At 60.4% G+C, this 22691-nt stretch overlaps 2 protein-coding genes across 4 annotated transcripts; one reads left to right on the top strand and one right to left on the bottom strand.

Moving 5' to 3' along the window:
• Positions 1-727: 727 nt before the first annotated feature.
• PITPNM1 (phosphatidylinositol transfer protein membrane associated 1) lies at positions 728-14292 on the top strand. 2 transcript variants are annotated; one of them, XM_059883115.1, is made up of 24 exons: positions 728-906; positions 1807-1925; positions 3536-3617; positions 3703-3824; positions 4028-4252; positions 5932-6258; positions 6349-6444; positions 6526-6633; positions 7338-7399; positions 7485-7741; positions 8066-8255; positions 8359-8466; positions 8717-8874; positions 8959-9164; positions 9644-9814; positions 10454-10618; positions 10881-11029; positions 11187-11297; positions 11717-11833; positions 12086-12234; positions 12338-12487; positions 12579-12762; positions 13068-13196; positions 13802-14292. In XM_059883115.1, the coding sequence occupies exons 5-24, from the start codon at positions 4171-4173 to the stop codon at positions 14063-14065; spliced, it is 3183 nt and encodes a 1060-aa protein (XP_059739098.1). In that variant the 5' UTR covers positions 728-906; positions 1807-1925; positions 3536-3617; positions 3703-3824; positions 4028-4170; the 3' UTR covers positions 14066-14292. The 2 variants fall into 2 exon arrangements, with proteins under 2 accessions (XP_059739098.1, XP_024843407.1); XM_024987639.2 differs by having other exon boundaries at positions 3403-3617.
• Positions 14293-14884: 592 nt separating this feature from the next.
• On the bottom strand, positions 14885-20960 carry AIP (aryl hydrocarbon receptor interacting protein). Of its 2 annotated transcripts, none has more exons than NM_183082.2 (6): positions 20824-20960; positions 17778-17957; positions 16269-16457; positions 15732-15908; positions 15488-15629; positions 14885-15205 (listed from the first exon to the last, which is right to left on the bottom strand). In NM_183082.2, exons 1-6 carry the CDS (start codon positions 20920-20922, stop codon positions 15000-15002), a joined length of 993 nt encoding a protein of 330 aa, NP_898905.2. In that variant the 5' UTR covers positions 20923-20960; the 3' UTR covers positions 14885-14999. The 2 variants fall into 2 exon arrangements, with proteins under 2 accessions (NP_898905.2, XP_010819353.1); XM_010821051.4 differs by having other exon boundaries at positions 15133-15205; positions 15496-15629; positions 20824-20956.
• Between the last annotated feature and the right edge of the window lie 1731 nt (positions 20961-22691).

The raw sequence follows: 22691 nt of genomic DNA, 5'->3' as shown, positions 1-22691 counted from the left end.
GTCCTAAGAAGAAAGAAAGGGAGCCAGGCTGCTTCCCAACCCCCAGGACCTGAGAAAGAGTCGGGAGAGAACTGGTTTCCCCAGTGTGGGTGAGACCCTGCGCCACGCCGCCCTGCACCGTCCCAGTGCCCTCTAGCCAATTGGGTGCGGTCCCAAGAGCCCAGCCCTAGGCCCTGGCAGCCTTTGCCCACGGTCTTGGCGCCATTGGCCAGACTTACGAACCCGGAAGATACAGGTGGGGAAAGCGCTGGGGCCCCGTTCCGGGAGGAGCCCCAAGACTGGAAGTGAAAGTGACTGCAGCCCTCTGAATGACCTGGCGGTCTGGGACACCGGAACCCCACCGGCTAGGCCAGGGATGTCAGAGACCAGCCGCTGGCCAGACTTGGGACGGGGAGGCGCTTCCCCCACCCTGGGCCCCGGGTTCCCAGGGCCGGAGAAGTTGGGGATGGGACTCTTGTCATATTTCCATAGCACACTGGAGGGCCGGGCCAGGGTGGAGGAAGGATCCCAGAGTGTCTGGGGATCCCAAAGAACACGGCCGAACTAAGCAGCGCCAGCATTTGGAGAAGGGCCTCTTCCCCCACCGCCGTGGGGAAGGAAGGAAGGTTGGGGCCGCCCTCCGCCGCCGCGGGCGGGGCGGCCCAGACCCCGCCGGGGTGGGGAGGGCCGCGCTCCCAGGAAGGGGGCGGGGCGGCCGCAGTGACGCGGCGGTCGGCGGGGAGGGACCGGAGGGGTGCCGGCGGGCAGACCGGGAGGAAGGTCGGGGCCATGGGCCCGCGCTGCGCCTCCAGAGGGTCCGGCCACTGCTGGAATCCGCGGCCGGGGCTGGGGGCGCTCGGGGCTCCGACCCGCGGCCCGTAGGCCCCCGCCCGTACCGGGTGAGGGGCGTCCACCCTAGAACTAGAGGTGAGCCGGGACGTTGGCGGGCGGGCCGATAGAGAGCACGGCGGGGGACGGGGACGCCGGGGAGCAGAGGGAAGTGGGGGCCTCTCGCTTGCTCAGTGGGTGCGAGGTTGGGGTACGGCGGCAGCGAAGTCGGGGCGCAGGTGGACGGAGCAGGGCTTGCAGGGCGGGGGCTCGTAGGGTACTTCTAGCCTGAGCCTGAAGAGTGATCAGCCCTGGAGGAAGATGAGGCAGCTGCATAGACGAGTGCCTGGGGGCCAGGAACGATGCGGGGAAAGGGGAGCTGGGGCCTGGGCTGCCCGTCAGGGTGGGGAAGACAGGTCTCGGGGCGGAGGTGTTATCTAGTCTTTGAAGGTAGTTTCGGGTGCGGGGGGCGGGGGACGCCCGGGGCTGCTCCGCGGAGAGACACGCGGGGGACAAGGTTCTAAGTGGATGTCCAGGAGTGGGGGACACGGACCGACTCGGGGAAAGGGATGCAGGGGGCGGGCCCCGAGGGGCCGGTGGTGGAAGGCGGCCCGGAAGGAGGGGCCCCAGGGTTCCCAGGGGCGGGTCCCCAAAGGATGCTGTTCCGAGGGGCTTAGGACGCCGCCGCGGCCGGAGAGGCAAGGCTGGCCCGCCAGCCCGCCGGCCACCTCCCGCGGCTCCTGGGGGCCCGCGTCAGCGCGCGGTTGCCATGGCGATGGGCGGGTGGGGGGCGGGGGCTGCGCGGAAAAGAGGTCAGCGCTCAGCTTCGCGGCGGCTCCCGGCCCCCCGCGGCGCTGGCTGCAGAGCTGGGCTCGCCGCTGCCTGCCCTGTAGCGAGCTCGGGATGGGGTCCCCGCGCCTGAGCCCCTCGGCCCGCGCGCAGGGCTCGGGGCCGCGCGCCGCCGCCCCGCACTGACGGCCGCGCGGTGCCCTGCGCCAGGAGCCGCGGAGGCCGCGCGCGGTCGGCCGAGCGCTTTCAGGATGCTCATCAAGGAGTACCACATCCTGCTGCCCATGAGCCTGGACGAGTACCAGGTGGCCCAGCTCTACATGATCCAGGTGAGGGCGGTGGCAAGTAGGAGGCCGAGGAGGGGATGGGGGCATGCTTCATGCTGGGTATCCGCAGGAGCGCGCAGGCCACACCTGGGACAAGGGGCCGGGCCCAGCTCAATCCCCCTCCAGTCCAGCCCCGGGGCTTGGGAGGGCTCAGGCCAGAGCAGAAGAGAGCCCGTCCCCAGTCGGGTGTGGGGGAGGGGTGGGATGGTTAAGGACTGTGCGAAAAGGGACGGAAGGGCCTGGTGGTGCCTCCGCACCCTGAGTGCCCAGCCCCTGCTGAACGCTCAGCCCCCATCTGATCTCCTTTAATCCTCCTTAGAACCCGTAATCCTCTGGGGGTAGGGAGAGGAGCGCATGAGGAGGCAAGAGTGGGGGGCAGAAAGTGAGGAGGGGTCCCAGGGGGTAGAGAAAGACTAGGAGAGGTTTCCCAGAGGATGAAGGAACCTGGCCACCCCCAGCGGTCAGGGAGATGGGCTGAGGCTCAGGGCCGGAGACTGTCAGAGGAGCAGGCAGGGAACCCAGAGGGTGAGGTCTAGGCTGAGAGGAAGCAGGTAGGGAGCCAGGCTTGGGCGGAGAAGTGTGAGCCAGGGCAGGCGCCCGGGGAGGGGAGGAGGCCGGTGCCCATTCCAGAGGAGTCCCCTGAAATGTGGGACCAGAATCTGAGCAGGCAAGAGGGCTGGGATCTGGCCTCAGAGGGTTGGGCGGGCCATGTTCAAACTCCTGAGCTACATAAGGACAGGATCTTAGTGCTCTCCAACTAGGAGGGGTGTGGCAGGAGCTGGTGTTGGGGTCCTAGAAAGGCAGGGATCCCTTTTACTCTCCTGATTCTTCCAGCCTGCCCACCCTGGCGCCTTGCTGGCAGGGCATGCAGCTTGTCCCCCTTAGGAGCTTACACGGGCTCTCTCTCTACTTGAAGTACACCCCCCACCCCACCCCATATCTGCCCAGCACCCTCCTTTCCCCCCAAGTCATCTTCAAATCAGGGTCATGTTATCTTTTCAGTGAGGCCTTCCTGCCCATCCTATCAAAACTGCAACCCCCAACTCTATCCACCTAACCCTAGTCTATGCTTTCTTTTTACCATGGCACTTAGAACCCTCTAAGATGCTTTTTTTCTGTTTTCTGTCTACTGTGTCTCCCTCCGCTGGAGTGTACAGTTCCACAAGGGCAGGCAGGGGTCTTTACTCTGTACGTCACCAGATCCCAGTGAATATAAGCCCAGACAGTGCCTGAAATAGAGCAGACAGCAAATACTTGAATGACTGAACAAGTCTTTGCTTGCAGAACCCCAGAGGGGACTGGTCAGAGGCTATAATCCTGACCCCAGTAGCTATAAGGGAGCAGAGTGGGATTTCAGAGACCTAGAAAGGCTGGGACTCGGGCCTCAGAGCTGCGCCAGGGACCAGGCCTAACTGGGGAGCCCATCCCAGGAGCAGAGTTAGGGCTGAGCTGCCCATCCTCCTCTTGCCCTGGGCTGCAGAAAAAGAGCCGAGAGGAGTCGAGTGGTGAGGGCAGTGGCGTGGAGATCCTGGCCAACCGGCCCTACACAGATGGGCCGGGTGGCAGTGGACAGTACACGCACAAGGTATACCACGTGGGCTCCCACATCCCAGGCTGGTTCCGGGCACTGCTGCCCAAGGCTGCCCTGCAGGTGGAGGAGGAATCCTGGAATGCTTATCCCTACACCCGAACCCGGTGAGTGGGTGGGGTGGGTCAGGGGCCAGGAGGGGAAGGGCCCTGGTGGGCCCAGCAGTGACCCTCACCCCTGCCCTCTGCCCAGGTACACCTGCCCCTTTGTGGAGAAATTCTCCATTGAAATTGAGACCTATTACCTGCCCGATGGGGGGCAGCAGCCCAATGTCTTCAACCTGAGTGGAGCTGAGCGGAGACAGCGCATCTTGGGTGAGACCTACAGCCAGTAATGACCCCAAAGCCCCTCTCAGACCACCTGCCACCTGGAGAGGTGGCCTCTGACAAGTCCCAGGCTCAGTTCCTGGCCTCGGCTTTCTGTGCGTGAAAAGCTGCCCTCCCAATCCCGAGGTTGGGGAGGAGTAGCAGGGGCTGGAGGGGGCTGGTGTTGCTCAGGGCTGTCGGAACCCCCCCAGATACCATCGACATCGTGCGGGATGCTGTGGCCCCAGGCGAGTACAAAGCAGAAGAGGACCCCCGGCTGTACCGCTCGGCCAAGACAGGCCGAGGACCGCTGGCTGATGACTGGGCGCGCACAGCAGCCCAGACCGGGCCCCTCATGTGCGCTTACAAGCTGTGCAAGGTCGAGTTCCGCTACTGGGGCATGCAGGCCAAGATCGAGCAGTTCATCCATGACGTCGGTGAGCACCCTGTCCTGGGCAGTTCCACTTAGCATGCACCAGGCCGCATGTTTGAGCCAGGGATGCTCCCAGTCTGCCGGGGACACAGAAACATAAAACCATCCTTTCCATTTGATAGGGTGGGTGCTGGGGCAGGGGGGAGCAGCGCAGCCTAACTGGGGTTGGGGGAGCCTGCCCTGAGGTACAGGGAAGAGTCAGAAGGGCAAGAAGCTGGCAACATAATCTCTGAGGTTCATGCCGGTTCAGACACTCAGAGATGCATCTGCTCATCCATTAAAATTCTAAGACGCCAATGTTCTGTGGGTCAAGCGAGGCTTAGAGACTCTCAGGAGGGTCACCAGCGGTAACTGGCAACACGCTGTGGAGTGCAGGCCGAAGCTGGGTGCTGTCAGAGTCCCTCCCACCCCAGCTCTGAGTTCCATCCTCCTGCTCTGGTCTCCAGCAGGCCCTAGGTCATACTCCCGTGGCTTAGCCCTGCTCCACCTCCCAGGTCTAATGCTGGGCTCCCCACAGGAAGAAGGACGGGGGCCCCCAGGGACCTGGGTTCCACTCCACCACGGACTCTCATGGAATCTCCCCTCCAGGGAGCTGCTTCCTTAATTGTCCCTTTTGTAAATGAGGAAAAGGTTGGGCCTGATAGCAAAAGCTGATATTGATCACAAGATGCCAAATCCTCTGCTAATCACTTCCCATGCAAGATATCTTTCACACCCCCCACACCTCTCAAGGTAAAGACTATTATGATTCCACATGAGGAAATTTAGCTCAGAGAGTAATAATGCAGGCTCTTTATCCTAAATTTGGAAAAAGTCCAAAAAGCACAAATAAGATTAGGGGCCTCCCTGGAGGTCCAGTGGTTAAGACTCTGCACTTCCTACGCAGGAGGCTTGGGTTTGATCCCTGATCAGGGAACTAAGATCCCACATACCATTGAAGAAGGAAATGGCAACCCACTCCAGAATTCTTGCCTGGAGAATTCCATTGACAGAGGAGCCTGATGGGCTACAGTCCACGGGGTCACAAAGAGTCGGACACGACTGAGTGACTAACTTTCACTTTCAATTTCACCATGTGGTACAGCCAAAAAAAAGCAAGTGAAAATCACCCACATATAACCATTATTAAGATTCTAATGCATTTCCTTCCAAAAGTTTATAATTCAATCATTATTACTTTATTTCCTAGATACTGAGGTTTCTAACTTTACTCCTCTGCTTAAGATGAAAATATCCCAGAATGGGTATCGTGTTTTTGCTTCATTAAGTGCCAACACTTCCATTAACTATTAACACCTTCATTAACCATCAACAATTTCATTAACTGTTAACGCCTTAATTGTTGACTCCTCTGATGAAGTCAGCAGGAAGCCAGCTGAAAGATCAAGAACAAACATTGCTCCCAGCTTCCTGGGGTGTCGGGGTGAGCTCAGAGCTAAGAGTTGGGGTGTCTGGAGGGACAAAAGAGGCTGTGGGCAGGGAGGTAGGTAGGACAGGAAGAAAAATGCCCCACTTCCCACTGCCATCGCCTGGACAGCACTCACCCTTCCCTACTTTGCAGCTCTGGGTGGGTGGTGTGCCTAAGGGAGCCATTACCCGAATTCAAGGGAATTCAAGGGCTTGGTATGCAGGGCAGGGACACGGGGTGGGGAGGGCACAGCTTTGATGTCTGGGCACCTACAGGTCTGCGCCGGGTGATGCTGCGGGCCCACCGACAGGCCTGGTGCTGGCAGGACGAGTGGACAGAGCTGAGCATGGCTGACATCCGGGCACTAGAGGAGGAGACTGCCCGCATGCTGGCACAGCGCATGGCCAAGTGCAACACAGGCAGCGAGGGCCCCGAGGCCCAGCCCCCAGGGAAGCCGAGCTCTGAGGCCCGGGCCGGGGCCAGCCACGCCGGCACCCCCGATGGGCCCGAGGCCCCCCCAGGCCCCGATGCCTCCCCCGATGCCAGCTTCAGCAAGCAGTGGTCTTCATCCTCCCGTTCCTCCTACTCATCCCAGCATGGGGGTGAGGCTGGGGCATGGGGACCGGTGGTGGGGTGTCGGGGAGCACGGCCCTTGGCCGGACGCCCAGGCTGAGGCCCGCGTGGCCCTGCAGGGGGCGTGTCTCCCCAGACTTTGTCTGAGTGGCGCATGCAGAACATCGCCCGGGACTCTGAGAACAGCTCCGAGGAGGAGTTCTTTGATGCCCACGGTCAGCACCCCAGCCCTGCCGGGGGCGGGGGGGCCCTGAGCAGTGCCTACCGCCCCATGACACAGTCCCTGGTCCCTTCAGAAGGCTTCTCGGACAGTGACGAGGTCTTCCCCAAGGAGATGACCAAGTGGAACTCCAACGACTTCATCGACGCCTTTGCCTCCCCCATGGAGGCTGAGGGGACACCAGGTAAAGGTCCCCTATCCCGTCACCGGCCACCCGCACCCCCTAAGTGGTGGGGACTCAGGGAACTACTCATTCCTAAACGTAACGGGGACTAAGATGAATGTCAACCCAGAAAGGGTGCTCTTTAAATACACAGATGAATGATGAGTGGATAATGGGTGGATGGGTGGATGGATGGTTGGAATGTAAAAAGACAGAACAAAGAATGGAGGAATTCATTTGGAGGCTGGGAAGTCTTCATGCAGGAAGTATAGATTTTGAAGGATTAGACCAGCTGTGTCCAAAAGAACTTTCTGAGATGCTGGAAAGGTACTCGTCACTAGCCACATGTGACTCTCAAGTTGTTGAAATGTGGTGAGTGTGACTGGGGACCTAAATTTTGCACAGTAATTTAATTCACTTCAACTTAAACAGGCACATGTGGCTCGTGGCTACCACATGGGACAGGGCAGGATCAGAAGGAATCTTCCAGGCAAACGGGCATTGTGGGGAGAGGTGTCTCTGGGAACAGCAGGGACTGGCTGGCCTGTGCTAAGGTCTAGAAGTGTGAAATGACCTGGGGGAGTCGGGTGAGAGGGGCATGTCTGAGGGAGATGGGGGCAGGGGGTAGTGCCCAGGCAGACAGCGAGCGGGGGCACCTGAAGTGCCAGGTGAGGGCATCCCCACAGAGCCCTCAGTCTCTCTCCCTGGCTCTCCCCCTCCCATAGACCCTGGAACTGAGGGCACCAAAGACCTGGGGGACGGGGCCCGGGCACCCAGGGACTCGGAAGTGAGTATGGCCGGCCACCCCGAGCCTTAGTTCTGCCTGGCCACCCACCAGCCACCGCTCTGACGTCACACTGTGCCCCCTGCAGGGCCCAGATGGAGACAGCGCTGGGGAGCTGGGGGCGGAGACGTGCGAGGTCCACGCCCTCTTCCTCGTCCTGCACAGTGGCAGCATCCTAGACTCGGGCCCGGGAGATGCCGACTCCAAGCGGGCGGACGTGCAGACACTGAGCCTAGCCTTCGAGGCCGTCACCCGAGTCCACTTTCCCGAGGCCCTGGGCCACGTGGCGCTGCGCCTGGTGCCCTGCCCACCCATCTGCGCGGCTGCTTATGCCCTCGTCTCCAAGTACTGGTCTAGGGGGTGGAAAGCGGGGGTGGACACACAGGGTCCCCGAGGTGTGGACAGCCACCTGGAGGCTCCTGGAACCAGAGAGGCCCCCATGGGGCGGGGCGGTGGGGGGAGAGGCCAGGAAGTCAGACACCTGGGCCAGTCACCCGCCCAGCTGTCCTCAGTTTCTAGTCTATGGCTCCATCACAGAGCCCTCTGGGATACTGGTGGACCCCACAAAGCCCCCGTGGTGCTGGGACTTGCTAACAGGTCAGGGGGACTTCAAGGGGGCAGGGGTAGGCCTGGAGGCCCCGCCCATTCATTCCGCCCCTCCTCCTGCAGCCTGAGCCCCTACAGCCATGATGGTGACAGCCTGTCCCGCTCCCAGGACCACATTCCCCTGGCCGCCCTGCCGCTGCTGGCCACCTCATCATCCCGATACCAGGGTGCCGTGGCCACAGTCATCGCCCGCACCAACCAGGCCTATGCGGCCTTCCTGCGCTCCTCTGAGGGCGCCGGCTTCTGCGGGCAGGTCAGGGGTTAGGGGTTGTCCGGGGGGGAACTTGCCGGCTGAGCCTCCCCCACCCTCCTGCCCCTGCTGCAGCCCCTCCTGACCACGCTGCCCTCTCCCCCAGGTGGTGCTGATCGGGGACGGCGTCGGCGGAATCCTGGGCTTTGATGCGCTCTGCCACAGTGCCAGTGTGGGCACTGGGAGCCGGAGCAGCAGCCGCCGTGGAAGTATGGTTCGTGTGGCTGGACCCGCCTCCACCAGAGGAGCCGGGGTGGCGGGGAGACTCCCCTGCTCTAGTTCTCTGCCCCAGGAATCTGACCTCTCTCCAGCCTGTTCCTTGCTGCCTCTGTCCATCCCCTCTGGGGCTCTGCTTGCTGGCTCTAAGTCCCTGCCCAACCCCCATGCCTCCTTCCTCACTTCCAAATAAGTAGAAATCAATTGTCTCCAGTCCTAAGGATGTTTCTGTCTCCTGCTTCTTCTAGAACAATGAGCTGCTCTCCCCGGAGGCAGGCCCAATGCGGGATCCCCTGGCAGAGGGGGCTGAGGGGCTGGGCCGGGCCAGCCCAGAACCCTCTGCCCTGCCCACCCAGCGCACCCCCAGCGACATGGCTGGTCCCGAGCCCGAGGGCTCTCAAAACAGGTGACATTCCCACCCCATCAACCCCAAACTGGGCTTGTGCTGGGCTGCAGAGGTGGCAGCGCTGACAGCCACCTCTGCACGCAGCCTGCAGGCAGCCCCCCCAGCCACCTCCTCCGGGGAGCCCCGGCGAGCGAGCACAGCCTCCTGCCCACCCACTGCCACCTCTGAGGCTCCCGACAGTGCCCCCTGTGCCGCCCGCCTTGACTTCAAGGTCTCCGGCTTCTTCCTCTTTGGCTCCCCGCTTGGCCTGGTGCTGGCTCTGCGCAAAACCGTGATGCCCACGTTGGAGGGTGAGCCCTTGGGGTGCAAGTGGGGGGCACGCCTCCTCCTCCATCTGCCCCTCCCCTTAGCTCCTCCAACCTCTCCCTCTCACCGGAAATTCGAGCATTTATGCCATTCCCCACTGTAAAAATTAAGTTTCTTGGCTAGAGAGGGGGAACCTGAGGCCCAGAAAGAAGGGACTTGCCAGGGCCACGTTTCCCAGCATGCACCAGGAGGAACTCGTACGCCCAGATGCCCTTCCTGAGAAGGGGTCCAACAGGCCTAGGGAACGCTTCATCCCGAGCATCAGCAAATCGAAGGCTGTGATCCCTTGTTAGCCAAGAGACCTGTCTCACTTTTAAGCAGGACCCCGGGGACCTCCCAGGGAGTACAGTCTGGGAAGCGCTGTTTCAGTGTCACCCAGCATGTCAGGGATCTGCTCCCCACCACCCCTACCTCCCAGAATGCCCAGCTGAACCCCCTCTCTCCTTTATCTTCTGGGTACCAGTGGCCCAGATGCGGCCAGCCTGCGAGCAGATCTACAACCTCTTCCATGCAGCCGACCCCTGTGCCTCCCGCCTTGAGCCCCTGCTGGCCCCCAAGTTCCAGGCCATCGCTCCCCTGGCGGTGCCCCGCTACCAGAAGTTCCCTCTGGGAGATGGCTCATCTCTGCTGCTGGGTATGCACCCAACCAAAATACAGGGAAGAGGAGGAGAAGGGCCCCAACAGTGAGGGATGCAGATAGGCCCCCCTCCCCCAACCAAGAGGCAGTTCCCGCATCATTGGTACTCTCTCAGGTCACCACTCCCAGGACCAGGAGCCGTCCCCTGGCCCCTTGGGCAGTCTGGATCCCCAAGACCCTCTGCCCAGAAGCTGGGGGCAGTGGTGGTAACTGGACTAAAGAAGAGAGGCAGTGACATCGAAAGCAGCCACTCGCCACTGGGGCGGGGGGTGAAGGGGTGCTGTATCCGGGTCTAGGGATGCACTGTGTCTCCATGGGCACTTGAGGTCACGTCCTGATGTGGGTTGTGTACACATGCATTTAAGTGAGTACCCATCTGGCCCCATGAGACAAGCGGGCCTGAATTGGAGTGATGGTGGCAGGCATTCTGGCAGGAATGCTGCTAACAGGGGAGAATGCCCCCACCTTTCACATCCACCCACATGTTGGGGCAATTCAGCCTCAGCCAAGACCTGACCAGGGAAGGCTGGCAGTGGAGATGGGGGAGATGTGGGGCGAAGCAGTCCTGGAACCCCAGTAGAAAGACAGGAGGGTGGCCTGGCCCAGCCCACCACTGAGGCTGCCCTCCACCCACAGCCGACACTCTGCAGACCCACTCAGGCCTCTTTCTGGAGGAGCTGGAGATGTTGGTGCCCTCAACACCCACGTCTGCCAGTGGTGCTTTCTGGAAGGGCAATGAGTTGGGCGGTGACCCGCCAGCCCAGCCAACTGCCCCCAGCACCACTAGTGAAGTGGTTAAGAGTAAGTCAGGCCAGCCACCCCGCCCCGCCTGGGGGTGGGGGGCAGTGGTGGGGGTGCGGATACTTGTTCCACCGCTGAAGCCCAGCAGAAACACCCTTGCCCCAGAGCCTTTGCTCTGGAACGAGGGGGCCCCGGCACCCAACTCTGGACTCGGCAAAGAGCAGGGCTGGTGGAAGAGAGGGAGGGAAGAGCCCTAGAGGCCAGACAGGTGGGCCTGGGGTGAGAGGCCACCCCTGACTCACTGCCCACCGCGGCCAAGCAGTCCTGGAGCGCTGGTGGGGGACCAAGCGGATTGACTACTCGCTGTACTGCCCGGAGGCGCTCACCGCCTTCCCCACCGTCACGCTGCCCCACCTCTTCCACGCCAGCTACTGGGAATCGGCCGACGTGGTGGCCTTCATCCTGCGACAGGTGGGCCCAGGGATGCGGGGGGGGGGGGGGGGGGCGGTGGGGAAGCGGGCAAGGATAGGGAGCCGGAGCTGGGGGAGGGGCAACCCCAGGGACTCTTCCCCCGCCCCCCCCCGCCCCCCCCGCTTCATGTGGCCTCGCTGGGGCCCATTCCCCGCAGGTGATCGAGAAGGAGCGGCCACACCTGACCGAGTGCGAGGAGCCGTCCATCTACAGCCCGGCCTTCCCCAGGGAGAAGTGGCAGCGCAAACGCACCCAAGTCAAGATTCGGGTACGTGCCCTGCCGCTAGGGACCTCAAGTCTCCCTGGGATCTCCGCCCCTAAGCCCCTCTCAGGTTCCACCTCCTCCTGCCTCGGCCCCGCCCCAGGTACCACCAAGTCTCCTCCCCTCCCTCTTCCCCGCCCCCTCCGCCAAGTCAGGTTGGCGCTCGTCTCGCCCTTCTCAGCCTCTGCACAGGGTCTATATTGCCTCCGCCCCTTGGAACCGCAGTCCGCACAGAGGACCCCCAGGACCTCTGATCGGGGTCAGCAGGAGCGCCCACCCATCGGGCCTCGCCCCTCTCTCGGAGCGAGCTGGCCCGCCTCCTCCAGGCAGCGCGCACACACGTCTGGGCGCGGGTCCCCCTCACCAGCTCTTCCCGCCTCCCTGTCATCTCCTGGCCGTGGGCTCACACTGTCTCCTCCCGCCAGAACGTCACCTCCAACCACCGGGCGAGCGACACGGTGGTGTGCGAGGGCCGCCCCCAGGTGCTGAATGGGCGCTTCATGTATGGACCCTTGGATGTGGTCACGCTCACGGGAGAGAAGGTTAGGACACAGAGGCCTCAGTCCCATGTAGACCAGCCCCCTCCTCGGGCTGACCTGGCCCTAAGCGGGAGCTCCCTGGTCCTGCCTCCTGTTCCCTGGACAGCTCCGGGTCCTAGCAGGTTGAGCCCCCAACCCCGTCCTCCTTCCCCCGCCTCAGCCTCAGCCCTCTTCCGCTCAGCTCCACGCCGCTCAGGGGTTCCCCCCTCCCTCCGCTCCGCTCAGGGGGACCCTCTGACCCTCTCTCCCTGCTAGGTGGACATCTACATCATGACGCAGCCACTGTCGGGCAAGTGGATCCACTTTGGCACCGAGGTCACCAACAGCTCTGGCCGTCTCACCTTCCCGGTGCCCCTGGAGCGTGCGCTGGGCGTCGGCGTTTACCCGGTGCGCATGGTAGTCAGGTGAGCGTGGTGCGGGCCCGGCCTCTGCGGGGCGGGGCTCCCGTGGGCCCCGCCCCCACGCCGCTCACACAGCAACCCACCCCCACCCCCGCCCGGGCCGTAGGGGCGACCACACCTACGCCGAATGCTGCCTAACGGTGGTGGCCCGCGGCACTGAGGCCGTGGTCTTCAGCATCGACGGCTCCTTCACCGCCAGTGTGTCCATCATGGGCAGCGACCCCAAGGTGCGCGCCGGCGCCGTGGACGTGGTCAGGTAGGAGCGGCTGCCCCTTCTCTTCCCCACTCGCTGTGAGGACTGGTCCCCACTCCTGGTGCGCGGGGCTGACCGCCGCCCCTCCCTGCAGACACTGGCAGGACGCGGGCTACCTGATCGTGTACGTGACGGGCCGTCCTGATATGCAGAAGCACCGCGTGGTGGCCTGGCTGTCGCAGCACAACTTCCCCCACGGCGTCGTCTCCTTCTGCGATGGTCTCACTCACGACCCACTGCGTCAGAAGGCGATGTTCCTGCAGAGCCTGGTGCAGGAGGTCTGGTGGTTGGGGAGGGCCCCCGAACCCCGTGATTGCCCCGAGAGGAGGCCCGTTTGTTCCCACCCGTATGGCCCTGGCTCCCAGCCTAACAGACCGCACATCCCCGCAAGGGTCTCTAGAGTCCTTGGGGCCAACTAGGGAGATCCGGCTAGTCCCACCCCCCAGCCAGACCTGGTGATGGAGACTAAGCGGCCCCGCCCCTAACCCTTCAGCACTGAACGCCCACCAAACCCCACCCTCTGTCTCCCGCCCCGCTCCCTCTCCCCCGTCCCTGGGCTCCTGATTGGCCTCTCCGGCCACAGGTGGAACTGAACTTCGTGGCCGCCTACGGGTCCCCCAAAGACGTGGCCGTGTATGCAGCGCTGGGCCTGCCCCCAAGCCAGACCTACATCGTGGGCCGTGCCGTGAGGAAGCTGCAGGCGCAGTGCCAGGTGAGGGCCGAGTGAAGGTGGGGCTGCAAGCCAGTTGGAACATGGGAGCCTGAGGCTGTGCCGTGAGGACCACTCGTGCGTTAAGAAGCACCTAGGAGGGAGGCTGTGAACAGGCTGGCCGGCTTTGGGGAACTTGGGCTTCTCCTAGGATCTGGGAGGTCACGAGCAGCTGGAAGCTGCCGGACAGGCCAGAACGGGTAACTCAAGCTGGAGTATGAGCAAGACCTTGGGTGCTCGTTCCACGCTGGCATGGTTCTGGGCACAAGCCTTGACCTTTCTGAGCCTCACTTTCCTGTCTGTAGAATGGATCTCCGCAGCTGTCACGAAAAGCCCGTGATTTACTGCCTGTCAGCAAGCACTGGGCTGGGCACAAAGCAAGTGCCTGCTAAACGTTAGCTGCTGTTACTTCCCTCCAAAATCCCATTTTACAGATGAGGAAACTCAGGACGAGGCCCAGAGAGGGGCAGGCTCCCCGGCGGGGTTTGGTCAGGCTGTGCCAGCCTGGTACTGCAGCCAGCACTGCCCAGAGCCTGGGAAGGGCAGGTGAGGGCAGTGTGTGGGCCCGAGACCAGCCATCCCCTCACCCTGCCCACCTCTGCCCGCAGTTCCTGTCCGATGGCTACGTGGCCCACCTGGGCCAGCTGGAGGCCGGCTCCCACCCTCATGCCACTTCGGGACCCTCAAGGGCCGCCCTGGCCAAGAGCAGCTATGGTGGGGCTGCCCCTGTGGACTTCCTTCGGAAGCAGAGCCAGCTGCTCCGCTCGAGGGGCCCCAGCCAGGCGGAGCGGGAGGGCCCTGGGACGCCGCCCACCACCCTGGCGCGGGGCAAGGCGCGGAGCATCAGCCTCAAGCTGGACAGCGAAGAGTGAGGCTCCAACTGTGGCTGGACTTGGGTTATTTATTCATGCACTCAAAGAGCCCCAGTGGAAAGCTGGGCCCCCGGCCCCATGCTGGCCTGCATCTGTTTGCCCTCAGGGATAGTTCCCTTTCATGCTGGGGGACCCAGCCCTGGGGGCTGGAGGAGGAAGCAGCAAGGGTCCAGAGGCTTTTCCAGCGCGTGTAACTCCACGGAAATAAACACCGCCTGCATCCCGCCTGACTGCCCACCGGCGTGGCATCACAGGGCAGCCCAGCTCACAGTTTCTAGTTCAACAGAGATGCTGAAGGGCAAAGAGGAGCCGGGATGTGCCCGGGGTCAGACAGCAGGTCAGAGGGCAGGGCCAAGATTGGGACCTGGAGAGCCAGCCTCCTTCCCCTCCCCACCTGGGCTGGCCTTTCAGTTACCAGGGGCCCAGACTTGGCTTCTCACTGGAACCACTGCCTGCATGAGCTGAGACCGTAAGATTGGGGGTTGGGAGGGGGGCGATGGGGAGGGCTGCGCTGGGAGCCCACCTCACCCAGGCAGTAAGCCTCCTGGCTTGCACTTGCTTCATCTCCCCCTTAAGACTCAAGGCTCCCAGGCACCTCGGCCTTGGCCACCAAGAAACACTTCCCTTGTGACAGAGACCATCCTCGTTTCTCTGTCAGGCACATGGAGGCCCAAAAAGGTCTCAGAGCTGATGAACGGGGAGCTGGGGTTAGAACCCCTACTGTTTGCCTCCCCAAACCACCCAAGTACCAGGAAATGAGGGGCAATGACCCCAGCTTTCCCAGTGGATCAGTTTGGCAAGCCCAGAGAGGGACAGAGAGACAGATAAATAAGGCCTTTATATACAGAGAAGCATGATATAGTAGGGGGGTGGGTGGGCTGGCAGCGTCGGCAGCAGCAGCAGTGGGCGGGGCAGCCGGGCCAGCGGGGCCCCATCAGTGGGAGAAGATGCCCCGGAAGCGGGCCTTGTCCTCCTCGTCCTTCTGGCGGATCCGCGCCTCCAGGGCCCGCAGCTCACGGCTCACCACAGGCGCCAGGGCCGGGTCCAGCTGCAACACCTTGGCGAAGTCAGCCTGGGCCTCCTGGGCATTCCACACCGCCGCGTGGGCCTTGCCGCGCTTGAAGTAGGCCTTGACATTGTCTGCAGGGGGCGCCAGTGGGCGGCAAGCGCCCAAGGGCATGAGAAAGGGGGGCCAGCCAGCACCCCACCTTGACTGCCCACACCACGGGCCCGGCGTGGACGGAGCCCTCCTGCCCTGAGGATGCCAAACCCCCCCCCAAGCCCCATTCCTCTCTCACTGGCACAGCAGGGCCACGGCCCCACTGGGTGGGAGCTACTGGGTCAGGCTCCCTCGGGAGTTCAGAGCGGGGGTGATGTGGAAGGCCGCCTCCCTGCCCTGGTGACCTGGCGCCCGGCGCTCACCGTCATACTTATTGAGGATGGAGGAGCAGTGATCCAGCACTTCGTAATACTCTTCGGCCACCAGCTTGCACTGACAGTAGTTGAGCAGCAGTGGGGTGATCTGCTGATCCAGCTGGATCCAGTCGGGGGACCCAGGCTGTTCCTGGGGGCACGGAGGCAGGGACAGGGGAAGAGATGCTGAAACCTGGGCCCCCTGGGCCCCTCCGGACCCCTTCCCTCACCCACCACAGCCCCCAGGCAGCACCTTCATCTGAAGGTTCTTGAGGCAGGCGATGGCGTCGTAGTACTTGGCAGCGGCCTCCTTCACGTGGCCCTCGCGGTACAACCGGTTGCCCTCCTGGTGGATAACTGGCACTGCCTTTGCCTTCTCCTCATCCGTCATTGCCCACGGGTCTTGCTGGTACGTGCCAGGGTTCTCCACCTGCCGGGGCATAGGCCAGGTCAGGGCCCGGGGTCAGCCTCTGGGCTGGCTGGGCCTGGGACACCAGGTACCAGAAGCAGAATCACTTCTTCATCCACTGACCATTCAACAAACACGTGTACAGCATCTCCTGCATGCCCAGCACTGTGCTGGGTTCTAGAAACAGAGCAATGAGCAAGATGGTGAAAAGCCCTGTCTTGGCAGACCTGAGGGAGCGGGGAAGGGCCCTAGGAGGGAGGCACTCCTTGTGCCTGTCCCACCCAGCCCCCGGTCAGGGAGGCCACCAGCTCTGGGCAGGCGGGCAGAGCCGGCACCCTCTCTGAAGCTGGGCGGTAGGGGGTTGGCCTGGTGGCCCCTCACCTTCAGCATCTCGATGTCGAAGATGAGAGGCTGGGGGTTCTGCTGCAGGGCGTCCAGGTCGGCGTGACCCAGGGAGTTGTGCTCGTGCATCTGGGCGATGCCACAGCAGTGCCGCTGGCCCTCCAGGGGGTCCTTGCCGGCTGCGATGTTGCGTAGACTCTTGGCCACCAGTGGGTACAGCACCACGTGCTGCAGAGGGTGAGTGGGCAAGGGGGCTCTGTCAGCACATGCTGGCTGCTCATGGGCTCAAGAGGCCCCACCCCTTGTCCCATCACCATCTGAGAAAGGACACTGAGGCGCAGGAGGACTTTCCCTTCCCGACTCCTCCGGCCTCCCAGCCCTCCATCACTTTCAGGCCAAACACCCACGCTTCCCACCCCCCCCAACACACAAACACGCACTCCCACTGCCAACCCGTCTCCCAAGCCCTGACAAGTCCAGGGGAATTCTTACCTCTTACCTGTCCTCCTCCCAGGCTTGCAGCCCATGAGCTGGGCTCCTCATCATTTCGGGGGCCCTTCCACACTCTTTTCCCAGCATCTCTTCTCTCCAGCCCCACCCCCACCCCTTTCGGGGCCCATCTCAGGTGGGATTAGGGCAGCAACTTCAAAATCCTCATGGGGGACCCTCAGGCATTGGAGACCTAGCTTTTTTATGGTGTTTTTTTTTTTTTTTAAAGTCTTGGCCTACTTTAATTTTTTTTACTTTTTGGCCATGCGGCATGTAGGATCATAGTTCCCCAACCAGGGATCCAACCCACGCCCCCTGCGTTGGAAGTGCAAAGTATTAACCACTGGACCACCAGGGAAGTTCCAGGGACCTAGCTTTTGACCTTTCACTAGGGACACCTGCTGGGATGGCGGAAGCCAGACCATCCCCATGCCTACCCAGCTCTTCTCACTGACCCTCTTGTCGCTCCGGCCGACTGCTCAGCTAATGTTCATCCAGTCAGCAGATATGTTCTGAGTCCTGGCTCTGGGCTGGCCCACACTAGGCACTTTCAAGGTAAACAGGCCTAATCCCTGCCCTGAAGTAGCCTAAATGCAGACAAAGGACCAGATCCTGGCCATGCAGAGTATGAGAGGTGGAGAACCCAGAGGAGGGGTTCAAGTCAAGCACAGTAGTCAGGGAAGGCTTCCTGGGGTAGTGACCCAGGAATTAGTTTGAAGTAGGAAGGAGGATGTTGGCTAAGGAGGAGATGGGAACACAGGGAGATGAGTGGGAGGGAGACCCTGCAGGGGCCACGTGGGCATCTATGGCTTGTGCTTCAGCTTGGCAGTGACCAGGAGCAGAGGGGACTGAAGCAAGGAGCTGTAGCGGGTATTGCACTTGAGAGCCAGTCCCTGGCTGCAGTCTGGCTAAAGGAGAGGAAAAGGCAGACTAGGGGCCGGGAGGCCAGTGCCTGGCGGTGCAGTGCCCTGGAGGGAGTCGGTGGTGGCCTGGCCAGGGCAGAGGATAGGGAATTGGGTGTGGCCAGACAGACCCAGGCAGGCGTGGGGCACGGGGTACCTTGACGTCGCAGCAGAACTGGGCGATCTCCCCCTCCCGCATGGTGCGCACGATGGTCTCCCACACGGGCAGCTTGAACTTCTTGCCGATGATGAGCTCCATGGGCTTGCCACGCACCCGGCTGTCGTCCAGCACGGCGCCCTCCTCATCACTGCGCAGAGTGCGGTAGTGGAACGTGGCCTGTGGGCCACAAATGGGATCAGACAAGGGCACGGCCTTCCCACAACTACATGGACAAGGCCAGCTCACAGCCTGCAGGTGGCACAAGGGACAGGGCTCACCACGTGACCTTTACCACACCACCCAGGAGGGAAGGGGTCCAAGTCACATGGCGAGTAGGTGGATGGGCTGGGACGAGAGCCCAAGGGGTCTAGCTTTAGTCAATCTTTCAACAAATATTGACAGAGGACGAGATGGTTGGATGGCATCACCGACTCAACGGACATGAGTCTGCGCAAGCTCCGGGAGATGGTGAAGGACAGGGAAGCCTGGCGTGCTGCAGTCCATGGGGGCGCAAAGAGTTGGATACGACTGAGCAACTGAAAAACTACCTGCCTGAGCTCTGTGCTAGGCCTGGCGTTGACAAAACAGACAAAAGCCCCTGCCCCCGTGGAGCTCACAGGGAACTTCTAAAGGAAAGAGACGGGCCTCACACAAAACACGCTCTGTGAGGTGGAGCGAAGTGCTATGGATCAGACATCAAAATGCAGCAGGGTAAGGCACAGCGAGTTCAGGGAGCCGGAGTCACTGAAGGAACTCCCTGGCCGTTCAGTGGTTAGGAGCTGACAGTTTCACTGCTGGGGCTCAGGTTCGATCCCTGGTCAGGGAACCAGGATCCTGCAAGCAGCATTGTGTGGCCCCACCCCCCTCCAAAAGAAAAGAGAGAAAGCAGAGACTTGAAGGGAGTACAGGAGAAGCAAGCCAGACAGATGCTGAGGTAGGAAGGGGTGGGAAATTTCTTGGCCAAAGAACAGCAGGTGCAAAGGCCTCGCAGAGGGGCAGCGTGTGGTTTGTTCACAAAGCGAGAGGCCAGCGTAGCAGCAGCAGCAGACTGAACCCAGGGGAGGGGTGGTACCTCACGGGGTCAGCAGGTCAGCAGGGAGGGACCCCACAGAGCCTAATGCCCATGGTGAGGACTTTGTTTTTTCACTCTGAAATGGAAGCCACCGGTTGGCTCCAAGCAGAGGAGGGACATGATCTGATGCTGGTTCTGCTGGTGCGGGGATGAGACAGGTGGGAGAGCCGGGAAGACAGAAGCAGGAGATGAGTTAAGATGTTACTGGAATAACCCAGGGGAGAGACCTGGACCACGGTGGGAGTGGTAGAAGTGGTCAGATCCTGAGTGTATCTTGAGGATCTTCTGGGGGGTGTATGAGAACAGGAGGAGGAGTCATGGAGACCAGGAGGTTTTTGGCCTGAGCAACCAAAAGGCTGGAGGGGCCCTACCCTGAGATGAGAGGGTCGAGGGGAGCAGGTTAAGTTGCCAATGAGACTTCCAGGTGGAGACGGTGAGTAGGGAACCGGATATCAACTTTAAGGGGGAGGGAAGGCTACACACAGACATTTGGGAGTGGTCCAGGCATGCGTGGAGAGTTTCTTAAAAGACACGAGCCTGGATGAGATCATCTCAGGGTGAGTGAAGAGAAGTCTTGAGACTGAACCCTCCACAGGATATGGTTAGAGGAAGCCACATTCTTTCCCACCCCTAGCCACCCCTCTGAACTCTGTTTCCGCATCAGTAAAATGGAGTTAGCAACAGTACTTACCTCACCTCATGAGAATGAAAGCAAATAATCTTGTGAAGCATTGAGCACCACGCTCTTGTGAACCCTCAATCAATGCCGGTGATTGGTGATTGCTTTTTGTTTTTTATTTGTCCCTATTCTTTCGGGGTCATTGTTCACACATCATCGCTATTTTTGGTGTTTTCTCCAACTGGTGTCTGTTGCATCCAAGACTTCCTTTGTCAAGACTTTCTTCAAGGCCACCACCCCCCCACCCCCGCCCCAGCCATGGGGAACTTCACCCACATCCCTTCCCTCATCTCCAGAAGCGTCCCTCTATGTATCACTGACCACTAGGGCACGCAGCTCTGCCTTAGGGCACTCCTGTGAGCCAGGCTTTACCTTCACCGTCTCTGCACAGCTCTTGTCAGCACAGTAGCTCTTACTTTGGGTGCCCCCAGTATGTTTTAAGTGTTCAACTGTTGTAGTCATCAACAAGATGTGTCACTTCAGTTCATTTTTGGTGCCAGGATCTTTACTCATTCTCTCAATATACATGTCCTGTGTGACTGCTCTGCTGGGCACAGGGGCTGCCCCCAGGAAGCCCTTACGCTACAAACAAGTGGCAACTGGGAAAGGCCCTCCAGAAGAAGGAACTGCACGACCAGAAGGAGATAAACCTGGAGGCGTACATTATTGGGGCGGGGAGGGGTGGAAGAGGCTGGAGCTAGGGGCCTGGATGTGCAAAAGAGGAAGATGGGAGGCTCTTTATTTCTTAGCCCTTGTCTGTCCCGACCCAATGCCACGAAGAGCAGTAGGAAAGCTGTCAAAAGGGTTCTCGTCTGGTAGACCCGACCTCCTGGCCTGTTTTCTGGGTTTGTGCGTCCCAGGGCCTCAGTTTTTCCACCTAAGCAATGGGAGCTGGTCTACGTTTTCAGAAGGCCCTTCCATCCATAGAAGACCTTGAAACTTGCAATCCAGGGGCCCTTCCCAGAGCCCAGCTTTCTCATCTGGGGTCCTCTCCAGCGCTGGGTCTGGGCAAGCAATGGGGTCAACCCCGTTACCTCCCGCAAAATGTTTATTGATGACTGACGGCCTCCCTGACCTATGTAGCCACTCGGCCAAGGCAGGGGGCGGAGCTCACGCATCCGAATTCACCCTCTACTTAAATCCAGGCCAATCAGCGTCGAGCTCGGCATGTGAGCAGTAGGGTCACCGACCACTGCTGTCTGGGCATGCGCAATATCTCGCCTAAGGCCTCGTCCCGCCTCGCATGCGCACCGCGCCACCGACAGGTTAAGGGGAAGCGGGTCGATACGAACCTTGGTTCCATCCTGAAAGTCAGGGAGCGCTCCTCGGCCCTCCTGTATCACACGCTTTTGGATCCCGTCTTCCCGGAGTCTTGCGATGATATCCGCCATCCTCCTTCCCCGCTGCTCTCTTTCGGCAACTTCCGGACTCGCTCGGCAGCTTCCGGACCTGCTTCGGCAACTTCTAGAACTTCGGCAACTTCCGAGCTGGCGCCATTTTGGTTAAGGGCAGACGCCGAAAAGAGCCCGAACGTAGAAACGGGCTGTGATTGGTTCTCTGCTTCGTGGCTGAGCGCGCGGGTCAGGCCAGGGGCGGGGCCTGAGACTGTCCAGGGGCGGGACTGGGGCCTGTGAGAGAGGCGGGGCGGGGCGGGGGCGTCCCTAGGAACTGTGTCCTTGAACCGATTTGGTTTGGGCCCTCCCAAGTGGCCGTCTGCCACGCTATTTAAAGTTGTAAAAGTAGCACGACAGCATTACAGAAGTGGGGGGAGGAAAGGTCGGCATCCGTAAGGTCACCTCCTAAAACTACTATTTTTGTGTATTCCTTTTTGTTTTTTCTTTTAGCTTGCCTAGCACAATACTCGTGAGTTTTCCATCCTGAATTTTTCTCATCAGTCAGTCAGTCTGGGTGTAAGAAGGAGGGGAAGGAGGGTTTCTGTATTCCCGTGGAAACTCTCAGCTCCCCAAGAGACTGGCAGCCCCTTGTGGTGTCCGGGCTAGCCGTGTCGTCACCACGGAGTCCACCGCGGTGTCTGGCACATAGTAGGTGCCCAGCGAATATTCGGGAATACAGGAATGATAGAAATGAGGCACCTCAGAGGCTAAAACATTTCTCTCCGCCTCTGGAAACTAGTTGTGAAGAATAACTCTAAGCATCTTCTCCCACTTTGGAGGTTTCAGTTCAGTTCAGTTCAATGTCTCAGTCACGTCCGACTCTTTGCGACCCCATGGACTGCAGCACGTCAGGCTTGCCTGTCCATCACCAACTCCCAGAGCTTACTCAAACACATGTCCATAGAGTCAGTGATGCCATCCAACCATCTCATCCTCTGTCATCCCCTTCTCCTCCTGCCTTCAATCTTTCCCAGCATCAGGGTCTTTGCGAATGAGTCAGCTCTTTGCATCAGGTGGCCACAGTGTTGGGGTTTCGCTTCAGCATCAGTCCTTCCAAAGGCTATTTCAGTACTGATTTCCTTTAGGGTACACTGGTTGGATCTCCTTGCAGCCCAAGGTTTAGGTAACTGATTGAAGGGATGTCTTCGGGCCTGTGCACTGTCCTCAGTCCTTTCATAACTGGGAAGAATTACTGTCCGTCCCCTTTGCCCCACGTGCTGAGGGCTTCAGATATTTATGTTGGTTCATTTCCCCCAAGAAGTCCCCTGAGAGAGGTGGAACCTCTGGGGCGAAAGGGAAACATATTTTGTTTTTAGCTTTTGTTTTTCACTCGCACAGGAAGTTTTATAGGCAAGTTCTGCCAAATTCTGAAGCAACGAGTTGTCTGTATTCTTACACAGATTGTTCCAGAAAATGGAAAAAGAGGGAAAGTCAACCAACATATTTTATGAGACTAGTTTAATCTTGATTCTAAAAAACATACTTAAACCATTAGGCAAGACAAGTCTACACCGATTTTACTAATAAATATAGATATGAAGGAGTCCTAGTTGGTGCAGGGGTAAAGAATCCGCCTGCCAATGCAGGAGACACAAGAGAGTCAGGTTTGATCCCTGGGTTGGGAAGATCCCCAGAAGTAGGAAATTACAACCCACTCCAGTATTCTTGCCTGGGAAATCCCATGGACAGAGGAGTCTGGAGGGCTACAGTTCTTGGGGTGGCAAAGAGTCTGACACGATTATGCATGCGTGCACACATACATAGAT

This window comes from Bos taurus, chromosome 29 (genome assembly GCF_002263795.3).
Source record: "Bos taurus isolate L1 Dominette 01449 registration number 42190680 breed Hereford chromosome 29, ARS-UCD2.0, whole genome shotgun sequence".
In the NCBI taxonomy this organism is placed as follows: Eukaryota; Metazoa; Chordata; class Mammalia; order Artiodactyla; family Bovidae; genus Bos; species Bos taurus.
Note: the sequence above shows the minus strand (reverse complement) of the source record. Positions and strands in the feature narration are given on the sequence as shown.

Excerpts from the sequence above, each read along its gene's own strand:
- AIP (NM_183082.2), bottom strand. The coding sequence starts at position 20,922 with ATGGCGGATATCATCGCAAGACTCCGGGAAGACGGGATCCAAAAGCGT. Across the intron at positions 17,958-20,823 it reads ACTTTCAGGATGGAACCAAG|GCCACGTTCCACTACCGCAC; the intron begins GTTCGTATCGAC and ends TGTGGCCCACAG. Across the intron at positions 15,909-16,268 it reads TCGACATCGAGATGCTGAAG|GTGGAGAACCCTGGCACGTA; the intron begins GTGAGGGGCCAC and ends ATGCCCCGGCAG.
- PITPNM1 (XM_024987639.2), top strand. The coding sequence starts at position 1,848 with ATGCTCATCAAGGAGTACCACATCCTGCTGCCCATGAGCCTGGACGAG. Across the intron at positions 1,926-3,402 it reads CCCAGCTCTACATGATCCAG|AAAAAGAGCCGAGAGGAGTC; the intron begins GTGAGGGCGGTG and ends CCTGGGCTGCAG. Across the intron at positions 9,165-9,643 it reads CGTGATGCCCACGTTGGAGG|TGGCCCAGATGCGGCCAGCC; the intron begins GTGAGCCCTTGG and ends TCTGGGTACCAG.